A 12,964-nucleotide genomic window follows, 5' to 3' on the forward strand; every position below is an offset into this window, starting at 1 on the left:
ATTGGTCGACCGAGGAAGATGTCCCTATTTTCTTGATCATTTCTTCGTTTTTATCCATTAGATTGCGCAGATCATGATGCATCTTCCTTGTCTCCTCATTTTCATGGGGAGGTTTGCCTGCGCTTTGTGCTTTCGTCTTGACCCTGTCGGCCTGGCTAGGCGCTGTATCCTCCCTCGACAGTCTATTCCTTGCCTTGAGGACTTCGTTTTCCCTTCAAAGCGATTCGGCTTCAGTGGTGAGCTCTCACACGAATCACCTGCAACCAAAGAGAGATAGGGCTTAAGGGTTCGTGGGAATGCCTCTCATGCCTAAGTTAATAAAATAATATAGATTTCTTAGGGAGTAGAAAATAATTCTTGTTGTCATACTTGGGTGGTATATATAGAACCTATAGTGTCTTCTGTTTCATGTGGTAACCGTCTAACCCATCATTTGAAATTCAAGTTACTGGATAAACTGATAACCACTCTCACGAGATTCTTGGGTAGCTATAACTATATTCTTTCAATGGGCCAAAGTCCTCGACTCAAAGTTTATTGAGTTAAGCTTGGGATTAGGCTCATGATATGGTCCAGGAGGCCCCCGAAAGGGAAAACGATTAATCCCCTTTTAGGATAGTTAGATAGAATAAATAAAATTAGAAATCTGTAAATAGTAGCGAGATGGTTTAGGATTAGTAGTAAAATAATTTGAGTTTATATTTTTATTGGATTTTAGGAAATGAGAGAAAAAAAGTTAAATAAAAATATTATAAAGTTAAAATATTGATAAAATATTATTTTGTTTTGAGATTTGAAAATTTTGAATTATGTTTTGTGTTTTATATGAAAGTTTGGAAAAATTATACTGATTAGTAATAATTAAATGAAAAAGTATGAAAGAGAAATTGAAAAATGTTTACGTTTGAGTATTATTTGAATATTGATATGAGATAAGATGAGATCAATTGGATTTCCAAACGAGCCTAAGTGTACCGCTAGATATAGTTTTTATTAATTTTTTTTTTAAAGTTGGAGTCTAATATTAAAAAAATAATTTTTTTACGTAAGTTCCAGATTTATTTACTTTTTTATTTTTTTTAAATGTGCAAAATTTATATACTATGAGACTACAAATATTATTTCTTTATAATTAATTCATTTTTTTTTTTAAAAAAAAAAAAAAAAAAAAAAAGCAACCCGAAATCTTATAGGTTAGATGCCCAACATATCCCCATCACTTTCATATAATCCCAAGCGTGCCACTGATGAACCCTTCTGTACCCCCGGGGGCCGGGGCCCTTCTCTGCATCTCTCTCTCTCTCTCTCTCTCTCTGGGACTCAAGCCACAGCAAACCGAGGGCAGCCATGTCGGCCTTATCAAGAGGCCTAATTTCTCGTCTCCGCCTCCCCAATCCAACGAAAACGAGTACCCAGGCCCCGTATCAATTTTGCTTCTTTTGGAGGAGGTTCGGCACCGCCAACGCCCTGGTGGATGAGGCCCCCGAGACCGGCCAAAAAAATATTCTTCGGGCGATGACCCCGAACTCGAAGCGGACAGGTGTTATTGCCGTCAAGTGTGGAATGACCGCTCTCTGGGATAAATGGGGTGCGAGGGTTCCCATCACCGTCCTCTGGGTCGACGATAACATCGTCTCTCAGGTCAAGACCATTGAAAAGGAGGGCATCACTGCCCTACAGGTGCTCTTTCTATGTCCCGTACTTTCCTTTTCTATACTCTTAACTAGCCCAATCATTTTCAAGTCAAATATCGAATTCTTTTTGCGATTGTTTTCTTAATTCGGGACCTCAGGCAAACTTCTAACGTGCGTTCGTTGTATTTTGATAATCGAAAGAACATACGTTGTGAGCTTCGTAAAGTTTTTTGTATTTCCATCTCTTTTGGTCAGTTTTCCTGGCAACCAAACGGAGAGTTCATTTAAGCTTTTTCCCTCGGATAAGTCATTGTGCTTATGTAAGTAATTACGTGGGGATGGTGTTCCGTTTCCTGTGTTAGTTAGATTGGTTGCGGTCAGAAGAAGGCAAAGCATTTGACGAAACCTGAAGTGGGTCATTTTAGAGCTCAAGGTGTTCCACTGAAGAGGAAATTGAGGGAGTTTCCTGTGACTGAAGATGCACTTCTCCCTGTTGGTACGTCAATTGGGGTTCGCCATTTTGTTCCTGGCCAGTATGTGGATGTTACGGGAATCTCAAGAGGGAAAGGTTTCCAGGTGACTAGATTTGGTTTTCAGCTCCCTCCCATCATCTGCTTGTCATTTTTGAGTGTTGCTTATTGCATTCCCTTTCACTACTTTTTCGGTGGTAGATGGGTGCATGATTATCTTGAGAACTTAGTTCAAGACTGAAATTTGTTCAGGTCTATTTTATTTATTAAAAAGGGAGGGGGTTTGGGGGGATGACCTTTGGATTCAATGGCTTCTTCTTCCCTTTTAATGAGGGGTTGGAGGGCGTGGTCACAGGATCATCCCTAATGGGTGCAGTTTCATTCATGATGAAAAGATGTTAACTCTTTGTAACTGACACCACCAATTATATGTATCGTTTTTTAGTTCTTAGAAATGAGAGTTGAGGATGGGATATACTCATTAAGTAACGCTTCATTGTAAACATTTTTTTGATCCACAGAAAAAAGCCAATTTTTATTAGTAACCTCACAAATTATGTGAATTGTGTGTAGGGTGTGATGAAAAGGCATGGTTTTAGTGGAATGCCAGCATCTCATGGTGCGTCACTGTCACATCGAAGTCTTGGTTCTACAGGTCAGAGGGATGCTCCTGGAAAGGTATATGCGACTTACTTGAAATTTTCAAATCTAATAGTTTTTTTAAGAAGAGGACATCGTCTATTATTTACTTTCTTTTTAAGCAAAGAAACTTTTGGCCATATTTGGTTATGAAATATTTTGAGAATGTTTGAGAATTATTTTGAGATTGAGTTTTGAGGAAGGAGAGAGAAAATCTTGAATAATTTTTTTTAAAAAAAAATAATTTTGTATTGAAGTTTGTGAAAGTGAATAACTAGAGTTGAAACGTTATTTGAATATAATTGTGTGGTTTTATTTTAGAGTTTGTAAAAGTTGTATTGATTTTTGTGTTAGACAATGATTAGGTAATGATTGGATAGAAAGTGAAAAAGTTGAGATTTGAAGATGCTTGGTTTGATTTTAAACAAAAATTTGAAAATTTTTGGAACTGTTGGTTAACCAAATGGCCTTATTATCTTGCTTTGTTCTTGGCTTGAGCATCTTAGTAAACTCCCCAAAGCCACATCTCCCAAGCATATAAAAGAGGAAATCCCAATTCTTGTGATCTTTTGCTTTTTCCATGTCAAGCTTACAAAGAATACCTGGAACTCCCTCTTTAATTTTACTTTCCAAGCATTCATTGGCAATGAGCACTGAGTTGAGAATTTGTCTCCCTCGTACAAAAGTATTTTGAGGCTTGGAAATAATGTGCTCCACGACCATACTCATACGGCTGGCAAGAAGCTTCCAAATTATCTTGTAAACCCCACTCATAAGACTAATGGGACGAAAATCCTTTTACCTACAAAGCCCCATGTTTCTTAGGAATAAGAGTGATGAAAGTTGCATTGAGGCAGTTTTCGAACTTCTTGAAAGAATGGAATTCATGAAAGACTCCTATCACATCGTCTTTCACAATGTCCGAACAAGCTTGGAAAAATGCCATGGAAAGTTGTCTGGTCCAGGAGTTTTGTCTTTTGCCATCCCTCTAATCACATGATGGATCTCGTATTCATCAAAAGGTCTTTCCAACCAGCTCGCACTCTGCGGAACAAGTGACTCAAAAGCCAATCCATCAAGATTTGGCCTCCAGGTATCTTGTTCCGTAAGGAGACTCTCATAATAGTGCACAATATGGCCCTTAATCTCAAAATGGTTAGAAAGCACATGGTTTTCAGAATGAAGCATCTCAATGGCATTGCTTCTTCATTGGGAATTTGCCACTCTATGAAAATACTTGGTACATTTATCCCCTTCTTTTAGCCATAAAGAGTACATTATCCCCTTCTTTCAACCATAAGCTCTAGATTTTTGCCTCCATGAAATCTCCTCCATCAACAACAACTTCTCAAGTTCAGCTGCTACCGAGTTTTTTCTCAACAAAACCTCCTTAGAAAAAACCCCATTCTCCCCCTACCCTCCAAGTCTTGCAATTCCTCGATAAGGAAATTCTTCTGACTTGCAGTAGGTGAAGAAGAAGATGAAACTCCTCATGATTGGCAAATGTTCTTTGACATTGCAGTAAATCAGAACAGAACTATCAACATTCCCAAAAACTTCCACATTCTGCATCTTCAAATCATTCTTTAAAGCCTTGAGCTTACCAGCAAGAATGGGCTAGGAGTGCTAGTGAACGGATAAGAAGACCACCAATGTCTAGCTTTATCCACAAAACCTTTAGTTCCTAACCACATATTTTCAAACTTAAAGTGTCTGCAACTCCCATGAATACCTCTGCAATCCATCAAAATAAGGAAACGATCTGAGCAAACCCAAGGCAATCTTTTCTGATACAACCTTGGGTAGTGAGCCTCTCAAGAAGAAGAAACAAGAAACCTGTCCAATCTTGACCAGCCTTGATTATAGGACCATGTGAACTCAACCCCAACAAGAGAAAGGTTCAAATGATCCAAATAAAAAACAAACTTAGAAAACTCCTCCATCGCTGAACTAATACGAGACTCCCCCAATCTCTCACTTAGGAAACAAATAACATTAAAATCCCTGTTCGTGCACCACGACATATCCCACAAATAATTCAAGCCCACAATCTCATCCCACAACAATCTCCCATCATTATCTAAATTTGGCCTGTAAACACCCACATAAGCCCACTCTCACCCATCCTCAACATTTCTGGAAGAACAAGCAACCGAAAAATTCCCAATACACTCCTTGATGGATTCCACCACTCTTATATACCACATTTAGAGAACACCTCCCATAGCTCTCATAGACGCCATATAGGACCATCCCACAAACGAACACTCCCACAAACTCCAAATGATCCTTCTATCAACAAACCTCAACCTTCAAACTATGCAATAAAGACTTGATGCGAAGGCACTTATTAAGATCATCAAGCCCCCAAAAATTTCAAGAAAGGATCTTAAGCTTCATAAGAAAGATGAGACCCCCTCCCCTTCAATCCCTCCCGCACACCACTCCTATCCTTCACGCCATAATTAATAGAACAAGTAAGGCCCCGTTTAGATGATGAGATGGTCTCATCTCAACATCCAAACACTACTCTAACACATATACTTATTCATTTCAAATCTTAACTTTTTCATCTAATCATTACAACTTTCCCAAACTTCCAAATAAAACACAAAAAATAATTCAACTTTTTCAAATTCCTAAACCAAATTAATATTAAAAAATTATATTCTAACAATATTTTTATTAATTAAAAAAATATTTTGACAAGATTTTAACTTTATAATATTTTAATTTTATAATATTTTTATTCAACTTTTTTTCTCTCATTTTCCAAAACCCCATAAAATATCTTAACTCAAACCATTTCACTATTATTCACAGATTTCTCATCCTATGTCATCTCATCTCAACATCCAAATGAGGCCTTTCTTCTTAGTTCTATATCTCTCTTTGATGCAGATTTTTGAAGCCAAAAAGTGTCCTACTGTCTTGATAGCAATATGAAGAGCCCTGAATTGCTCTTCTAAGCCTCACATGAGATCCCAACACATGCTTGGATCTCTTCATCCTTTAACACCCACTCTAAAGTTGAGCCAGATGAGTTTGGACCTAGGAGGGAGTGTACATAAAGGGTAGGGTCAACTCAACCTCCCCCCCCCCCCCCCCCCCCCCGCGGCCGCCCCTCTTCCTTCTATAGAACCCCATCACTTAAGACCAATTGAAGATTCGAGCATCAAACACCCCATCGTTCAGGATAGGGCTCCTGAATCACCGTAGCAAGGCACTAACCTCCATGCCTGACGGCCCAAAGAAATCAGCAGGAAGCTCAATTGAGATAACCAACGGGAAGGCTACCTCTGGCCTAAAACCATTGACAAGTGACAGATGAGGGACTTGAGAGGGAACCAAAGATAGGCAAGAGTCACCTCTCTTCCCAACAACATCAGTCGGAGGTTCATCCCGATCCAAGAAAACCGTTCTCCCTTTCTGGCGAGACTTCTGGCAACGACTGACCAACCAGCGGATCATTGGCAACCAGCGACAAGTTCTCACATAGATTCTGGGGTTTAATTGGGTTAAAGACATGTTGTGTTTGCATGGTCTTCAGGATTCCTTGTCATAAGAAATTCTCCCACAAATGATATATTTAGGTTACCTTGCTTTGCTTTCTTGGCCTAGAGAGTGGATTCTCCCTCTGCTTATGATATGTTATTTATTTGACTCAGAAGATGAATTTATCTGATAACCCTGGGTTGTAGATTGAATAGAGTCTTCTGTGCATGGATTGGAACATATTGAGATCAAAACTCTTGAGTCTCCTTGCAGTTGAGATCGCATGATTGTTTTGGTTAATAAGAAAAGGGTGAATGGAATTTTTGCAGAAAGCTGTACTTTATTTTATCAGGCAACATCACCAATATAAACTTGGTTGGTTTTGTTGCTCCTTTGTAATTAGCTCCGCATTGTGATTTCAATTTTCATATTCCCTTTTTTCACTGTTTTATGTAATTCCAGAAGCACTTGTAGAGTATTCAAGGCAGTTTTGTGGCTGAGCAAACAGACACTAGAAAGGTTAAAAATAGTCAATTTTAGTTATATGTTGAAGGCTACTCTTGTTTGGTTGCTATTCTGAAGTTGGTGGAACTTAAGATTCCCATGGCAAGGTCGATTGTTTCTTTTATGCTGTGGGAAATTTGTTTCCAGGACAACACGTACATAACCAAAATAAGCTGTGATCTGGATTTTTGGTGTGTAACCTAGTTTTTGTGGGTCCTTGACTACAATTTTTTGCCTTCAACATGTAGCAGTTTACCTGTCTGTTCTCCCTCCCTCCCTTTCCTCCTTATTTAAGAGAGTGTGAGGTGGGGTTTTGCTTAGATTATACTATTTCGTCCCATCTTTGTCAATCTTTAAGTCGTTTCCTATAATATTTAGAGATCCTGTGATATTGTCTTATTTGAAATATTAGGGAATTTTTTTTGCAGTTGCCCTTGGATTTTAATTTTCAAAACCATATGTTTCCTGAACAGGTATTTAAAGGCAAAAAAATGCCTGGGCGCATGGGTGGGAAGCAGGTAACAGTTAAAAACGTATGGGTCTACAAAATTGAGCCCGCAAGGAATCTGATGTGGGTAAAAGGCCAAGTATGTTTCTCGTCAATTTCTTTTTCATCATTGTTAGTGCCTTAAATCTAAATAGATAAGGAGGATGATTGACCTGGCCTTTAATAATGCTTGCACACAGATGCACCAATGAGCTTCAGCTCAATCATACATCCTCCCACTAAAAGACCAAGGTTTATTCTCTTTGATGGATGCTTAGGAATGGATTGCTCAATTTGGTAGCACACATCCGCAACAGCATGCTGTGTGCTTATGATTGGCGATTTACCCTTTTTTGGAGTGATAGGCTATGTTTTCTTATGCTGGATTCATGTCTGTCAATCGGATTTTGTTAAGTTTGCAAATTTTTGCAGGTCCCTGGTGCTGAAGGGAACTTTGTGTTTGTAAAAGATGCTTTCTACAAGAAACCTGACATTTCAATGCTTCCATTTCCTACTTACATCGCTGCAGAGGATGAGGACACATCAGAGTTGGAACCACTAGTTGCTGATCTTGGCGAGGTAGACCCGTTTATGGTGGCAGATTAATCTGGAGCAGACTTGAATAACCATGAGAACTGACTGCTTATTTGCACGATCTATTATACCTTTTACCTTTCTGTTATTCTTTTGGCTATACAAATTGGTAGGTTCATGTTCTAAGAACCATCCGAGGATTTTGATTTTCAAGTTATTTTACTTGGGAAAGAAGGATTGATTGCAGCTGTAACGCATGTAATTTTATTGTTAAAGCTTATTCAATCTTGGGATTGTGTTTTTGGTATAAAAGTGATAAAAACTTAGAATATTGGGACTCTCATCTCATCATCACTCCTAGATTTTACTGTCGACAGATTATGTATTCAGTTCTTGTACATTGATATTTCCAAACGGGCGTGCGGTTTTTCTTGAAGCATCACACATAAATTTTAGGAAGTTTTGATGGAACACCCCTGACTGGGGTGAGTGCCGACTTAGTCGATTCCAACTTGTGTAGATTCTAATTGGACTCGGACTCCGGACTCCGATTGTTGGAGTGAAGTCGGATTTGGATTTTCAGTTTTTGGCTTTTTTTAGCTTCATATTTAACCTATTTTTAAAAAAGAATTTTTTGTAGATGGGTTTTCAAATTTCAATTTTCCAAAAAATTAAAAACAAAAACTAAATTATTCACTGTTAATTTATGTCTATACTAATATCTAACTTATTGTTATACTAGACTTATAGTATAGTATAATTATACATGTTATCATGTTATAGTATTAGATATTATTTTTAGTGTCTAATTTCATGTTATTATACTATAATATTACATTTATTATATTATGCTAGTGTCTAACTTATTTATAACGTATTTCTGCACTAGACTTATTTTCAGTATCTAATTACATGTTATTATACTTTAGTAAATTTGTATTATGTGTTATTAACTTATTATACTAGACTTAATAGTTATTTCTATACTAATGTCTAATTTATTTTTATACAAAACTTTTACTATAGTGTCTAATTACATGTTATTATACATTAGTATTACAAGTTATTATACTAATGTCTAACTTATTTCTAACTTAATTAAATACTAGATTTTTTAGCGTTTAATTACATATTATTATTCTTTAATAAATTAGTATACGTGTTATTAACTTATTATACTAGACTTATTTAAATACTAGTGTCTTACTTATTTCTATACTTGATTATGTATTGTATTAATATTATGATATTTACATATACTAAACTATCATTAGTCTATTTATATTATAGTATAAGTATATTATTTTATAATAATTAGTTCATACTAGTATATTATTAAATTTAACTATATAAGTTCTAGTTATATAACTATATAACTATACTAGTATATATGATAAATATATAGATAAATATATAGATAAAGATATATTTTTATAACATATGTACAATATCGGAGTCTGATTCAGAGTCGAAGTCGAAGGGCAAAATCAGAGTCGGAGAATAAAGTCAGAATTGGATCGGATTGAAATCGAAGTCGGTCTAGCGACACCTTTGACTCTAGGGCTAAGCAAATATCCGAAAACCCGACTTCGATAAAATGGAGTTGGATTTATTTTTTTTTAATTTTTCAATCGGAGTTGGAGACGGAGGTGTCACTGGACTGACTCCGACTTCAACTCTGACTTTGCCCTCTAAATTCGACTCCGATATTGTACATATGTTATAAGCTAGTGTTTATATATAGTTACTTTGTTTATATGTAAGTTGTGGTATTCTTTCTCTCTTAAAAGTCCAATAGGCTGATTGTCGATGTCTTTATTATAGTTGCTGCTAGGAGCTGTTATAGTTGTTGCCAAACACGTTCTCATGTTGGATTCATTTTCAAAGTAAAATATTTAGATGAGTGAGGCAGCAAGTAATGACCCATATATTGAAAGCGAAAATGATAGGTTTGTTGAATTGGATTTAGTAGAAGATGTCTTAGTTATTTTGCAAACTAACAAAAGTAGAGTGAAGCATACGATAACCTCAAAGAGTAATGCTACTCATCATCTCAATTCTTATCATTCTCTCATCATTCTATAATGTGTCATTATATGATTGGAAACTATTTATTATATTTCATTTGTGAACCTATCATCTAATGCCACATCTTGAAATGATGAAATGATGATGAGAAAAATGATGATGAATAAATTTATTCAACCTCAGTGTGGGGTTTTCTTTCTAGATGATTCCTAATTCTGACAATAATGATGGTAAGTCAAGAGTTAAGTGAAAGATGTGTGGTGCTAAATGTTTGTCGACAAGTAAATATGGAGTCAAAAACTTGAAGTGTTACATTGAAATATACCCTAGAAGAAACTCACAAGATATTGATCAAACGGTGTTATCCCAAAATAGTGGACTGGTGTTGGTAAGCACTTCTAGATTTGACCTTGGAAAATTTAGAGAAATATGGATAGGAGCAATTGTGAAACATGAACTATTTTTTCGATTTGTTGAATATTTCGGTATAAAGCAACATGACAATATTTGCATTCGAATGTTCCGCTTATTTCTAGAAATACTACTAAGGCTGATTTGGCCAATATGCATTAGCGTGAAAGAAAATGTGAAATACATGTTGGATGATGCTCTAGGTATAATTAGTTTGGCCTCTGACTTGTGGACTTTTATTACTACTGATGGTTATATGTACATGATGGCACAATTTCTTGATAAAAATTGGGTCTTACAAAAAATGGTGTTAAACTTTTCTTTTATGCCACCACCACACAATGACGTATCTTTGTCCAAAAATGATGTTGAACTTTTCTTTTACTTTTATTTTAGAAAATACTTCTTCGAATGATATTTTGGTGGAGATGCTAAGAACTCAATGGAACATTAAGAAAGCCCTTGCTTGTGACGGTGAGTTCTTTCATATTTATTGTTGTGCTCGTATCCTCAATTAGGTGGTACAAGATGGGTTAAAAGAGATTGATTGTACTATCCAAAAAATTTGTGAAAACATCAAATATGTCAAAAGATTACAAATAAGGACACAAAATTTATAGATTCAATCAATCAAATGTATTTGGATAGTAAGGAAAGATTGAGACAAGATGTACCCATTAGATGGAATTCTACTTTTGTTATGCTTGAGAGTGCTTATTTTGATTGGCATACTTTTTGTCATTTGGATTTGATTAATTCAGATTTTAAGCATTGCCTTTCTACATTTTAATAGGACCAGGTGGAAGAAATTAACACTTTCTTAGCTATTTTTTATGATGCGACTTGTGACTTTTTTGAATTCAAATATCCTGTAGGCAACTTGTACTCTCCAACAGTTTTTATGATTTATTTGAAATTGAAGGAATAGTGTGAGAATAAAGATGGACTACATGAGAAAAATGTCTTATCAAATGTTTATTAAGTTTGGTAAATTTTGGTTAAATTTTAATGTGATAAAGCTATTGCATTTCTATTGTATCATCGGTACAAGTTTTAATTTTTTGATTTTTCTTATAAGAAATTTTACGGAAATAATTCTCAAGAGTATTCACACGTTCTTAAAAAATTTGCATATCTTTTCATGGAATATAGTTTCAGTACTCCTTCAAGTTGAGGTTGTTCAGCCACAACATCTAAAAGAAACTTTTGTAGAGATAACCGGAAAACTAAGTTTAGATATTTTAGTAGATAGACTAGACAAGTAATAAAGGTAAAATAATGTATTTTTTAATGACTTATGTGATATTGTTGTTTTAGATTATGTTGGATTGAAACTTTTTGTTTTTTATTTTTGTGTGTAGGAGTTTGATTCATTTCACATTGGTCTTGTTGCCAACATACAAAAAATTCAATTGAATCTCTATTTGGATAAATCTAAGACAGATAAAGATGCAGGCCTTGATATTCTTGCTTTTTGAAAGGAAATGAATTTCGTTATCCTGACATTGCTTCCATGACTCTAGACAATTTGAATGTTCCTATTTCTAAATTATTTTTGCTATTAACTTTTTTTTTTTTCTAAATTAAGTGCTATAGTGAAATATTAATTTTTTACAATAGGAGACTTGGAGTATACAACCATTAATTGGATACATTAAAACAAATATTCAGTATACAACAATTAATGCTCTTAATGCTACATGGAAGTATTAATGCTCTTAATTGGAAACATAAGTGTACAACCATTCATCATACAAACATTAATTGGAAAAGAACACATATAATGTACACCAATTCCACAACATTCCACAATTCTAAAATAAGAAGCTAATGCTGATTCTTGTAAGTACAAATTGGATTCAAGACTATTATTGGACTCAAAAAAGAAATGCTTGAAAACCAAAATCACAAGACTCAGAAAGAAAATCCCTAATAACAAAGCCTAAATTCTCAATCCACAGTAAAATCCTTAAAAACCATTTCAAAATCAATACACAATAAAAGAAATAGTCACATACGTACCTTTGATTTGAAACTCAGGGAGGATGTGGTTGAAGGATGACGGCCCTCTGAAAGTAGAGGGCTTCGACTGGTGCTAATGAGACGGATTGGTGCTACTGCGATGAAATAGATGCTACTGCAACCAAATCACGATAGGGAGTAAGGAAGAAAGAGAAAAAAAAAAGGATGAACAACGAAACACAAGCTGCTCCTGGAAAGGAAGAACACGCGGGAAGAAAGAAAGAAAAAAAAAAGATAGAGTTTGATAAAAGCCAAAATCGAGGAAAGAGAGAGAGTGTTTGCACGGAAGAAAATATTTTTTTATCCTTTTGGTCATGCTACAGTGACTATCAAAGATGATCCAAAGAACTAATTTACTGTAGCAAAAAGTCATCCCTTTTGTATTTGCAGAATCCAATGCAGCACAATTTGAGACTCTATTAGCTAAACATCCCATTAGATTTGCATTTGGGAGTGCTCTAAGGAGAAGACTTCACTTCCATCTTCAAGTGCTATAAATATTTAGATTCATGCTTGTTAGTTTATGGATTGTAACATTTATATTATTACAATATGGCTATATTTGTTATAGTTGGGTTATAATACTTGTATTCTTTTAATATGCTTATATTTTTTAGAGAATATCTTCAAATAGGATTGGGTTTTTTTGGTTTTTACATCCTTCAATGAGAGGGTGACACATCATTAGTCTATTGTATTTATCATGGATTTGCATCCAAATTATAAAATCTCTTTTTCCT

The 12,964-nt window shown here is 35.3% G+C and overlaps 1 protein-coding gene across 1 annotated transcript; it reads left to right on the forward strand.

The window, feature by feature from the left end:
• Window positions 1–1,217: 1,217 nt before the first annotated feature.
• Window positions 1,218–8,094, forward strand: LOC121246122 (50S ribosomal protein L3-2, mitochondrial-like). Its single transcript, XM_041144134.1, has 5 exons — window positions 1,218–1,680; window positions 2,001–2,210; window positions 2,678–2,782; window positions 7,216–7,329; window positions 7,662–8,094. Exons 1-5 carry the CDS (start codon window positions 1,348–1,350, stop codon window positions 7,833–7,835), a joined length of 936 nt encoding a protein of 311 aa, XP_041000068.1. The 5' UTR covers window positions 1,218–1,347; the 3' UTR covers window positions 7,836–8,094.
• The last annotated feature ends 4,870 nt before the right edge of the window (window positions 8,095–12,964 follow it).

Source organism: Juglans microcarpa x Juglans regia, chromosome 1S, assembly GCF_004785595.1.
Source record: "Juglans microcarpa x Juglans regia isolate MS1-56 chromosome 1S, Jm3101_v1.0, whole genome shotgun sequence".
NCBI classification, from domain to species: Eukaryota; Viridiplantae; Streptophyta; class Magnoliopsida; order Fagales; family Juglandaceae; genus Juglans; species Juglans microcarpa x Juglans regia.

Bases quoted from the DNA above. Each gene is read 5' to 3' on its own strand.
- LOC121246122 (XM_041144134.1), top strand. From the start codon at position 1,348: ATGTCGGCCTTATCAAGAGGCCTAATTTCTCGTCTCCGCCTCCCCAAT. The intron at 1,681-2,000 runs GTGCTCTTTCTA...TGTGTTAGTTAG, and splicing joins AGGGCATCACTGCCCTACAG to ATTGGTTGCGGTCAGAAGAA. The intron at 2,211-2,677 runs GTGACTAGATTT...AATTGTGTGTAG, and splicing joins CAAGAGGGAAAGGTTTCCAG to GGTGTGATGAAAAGGCATGG.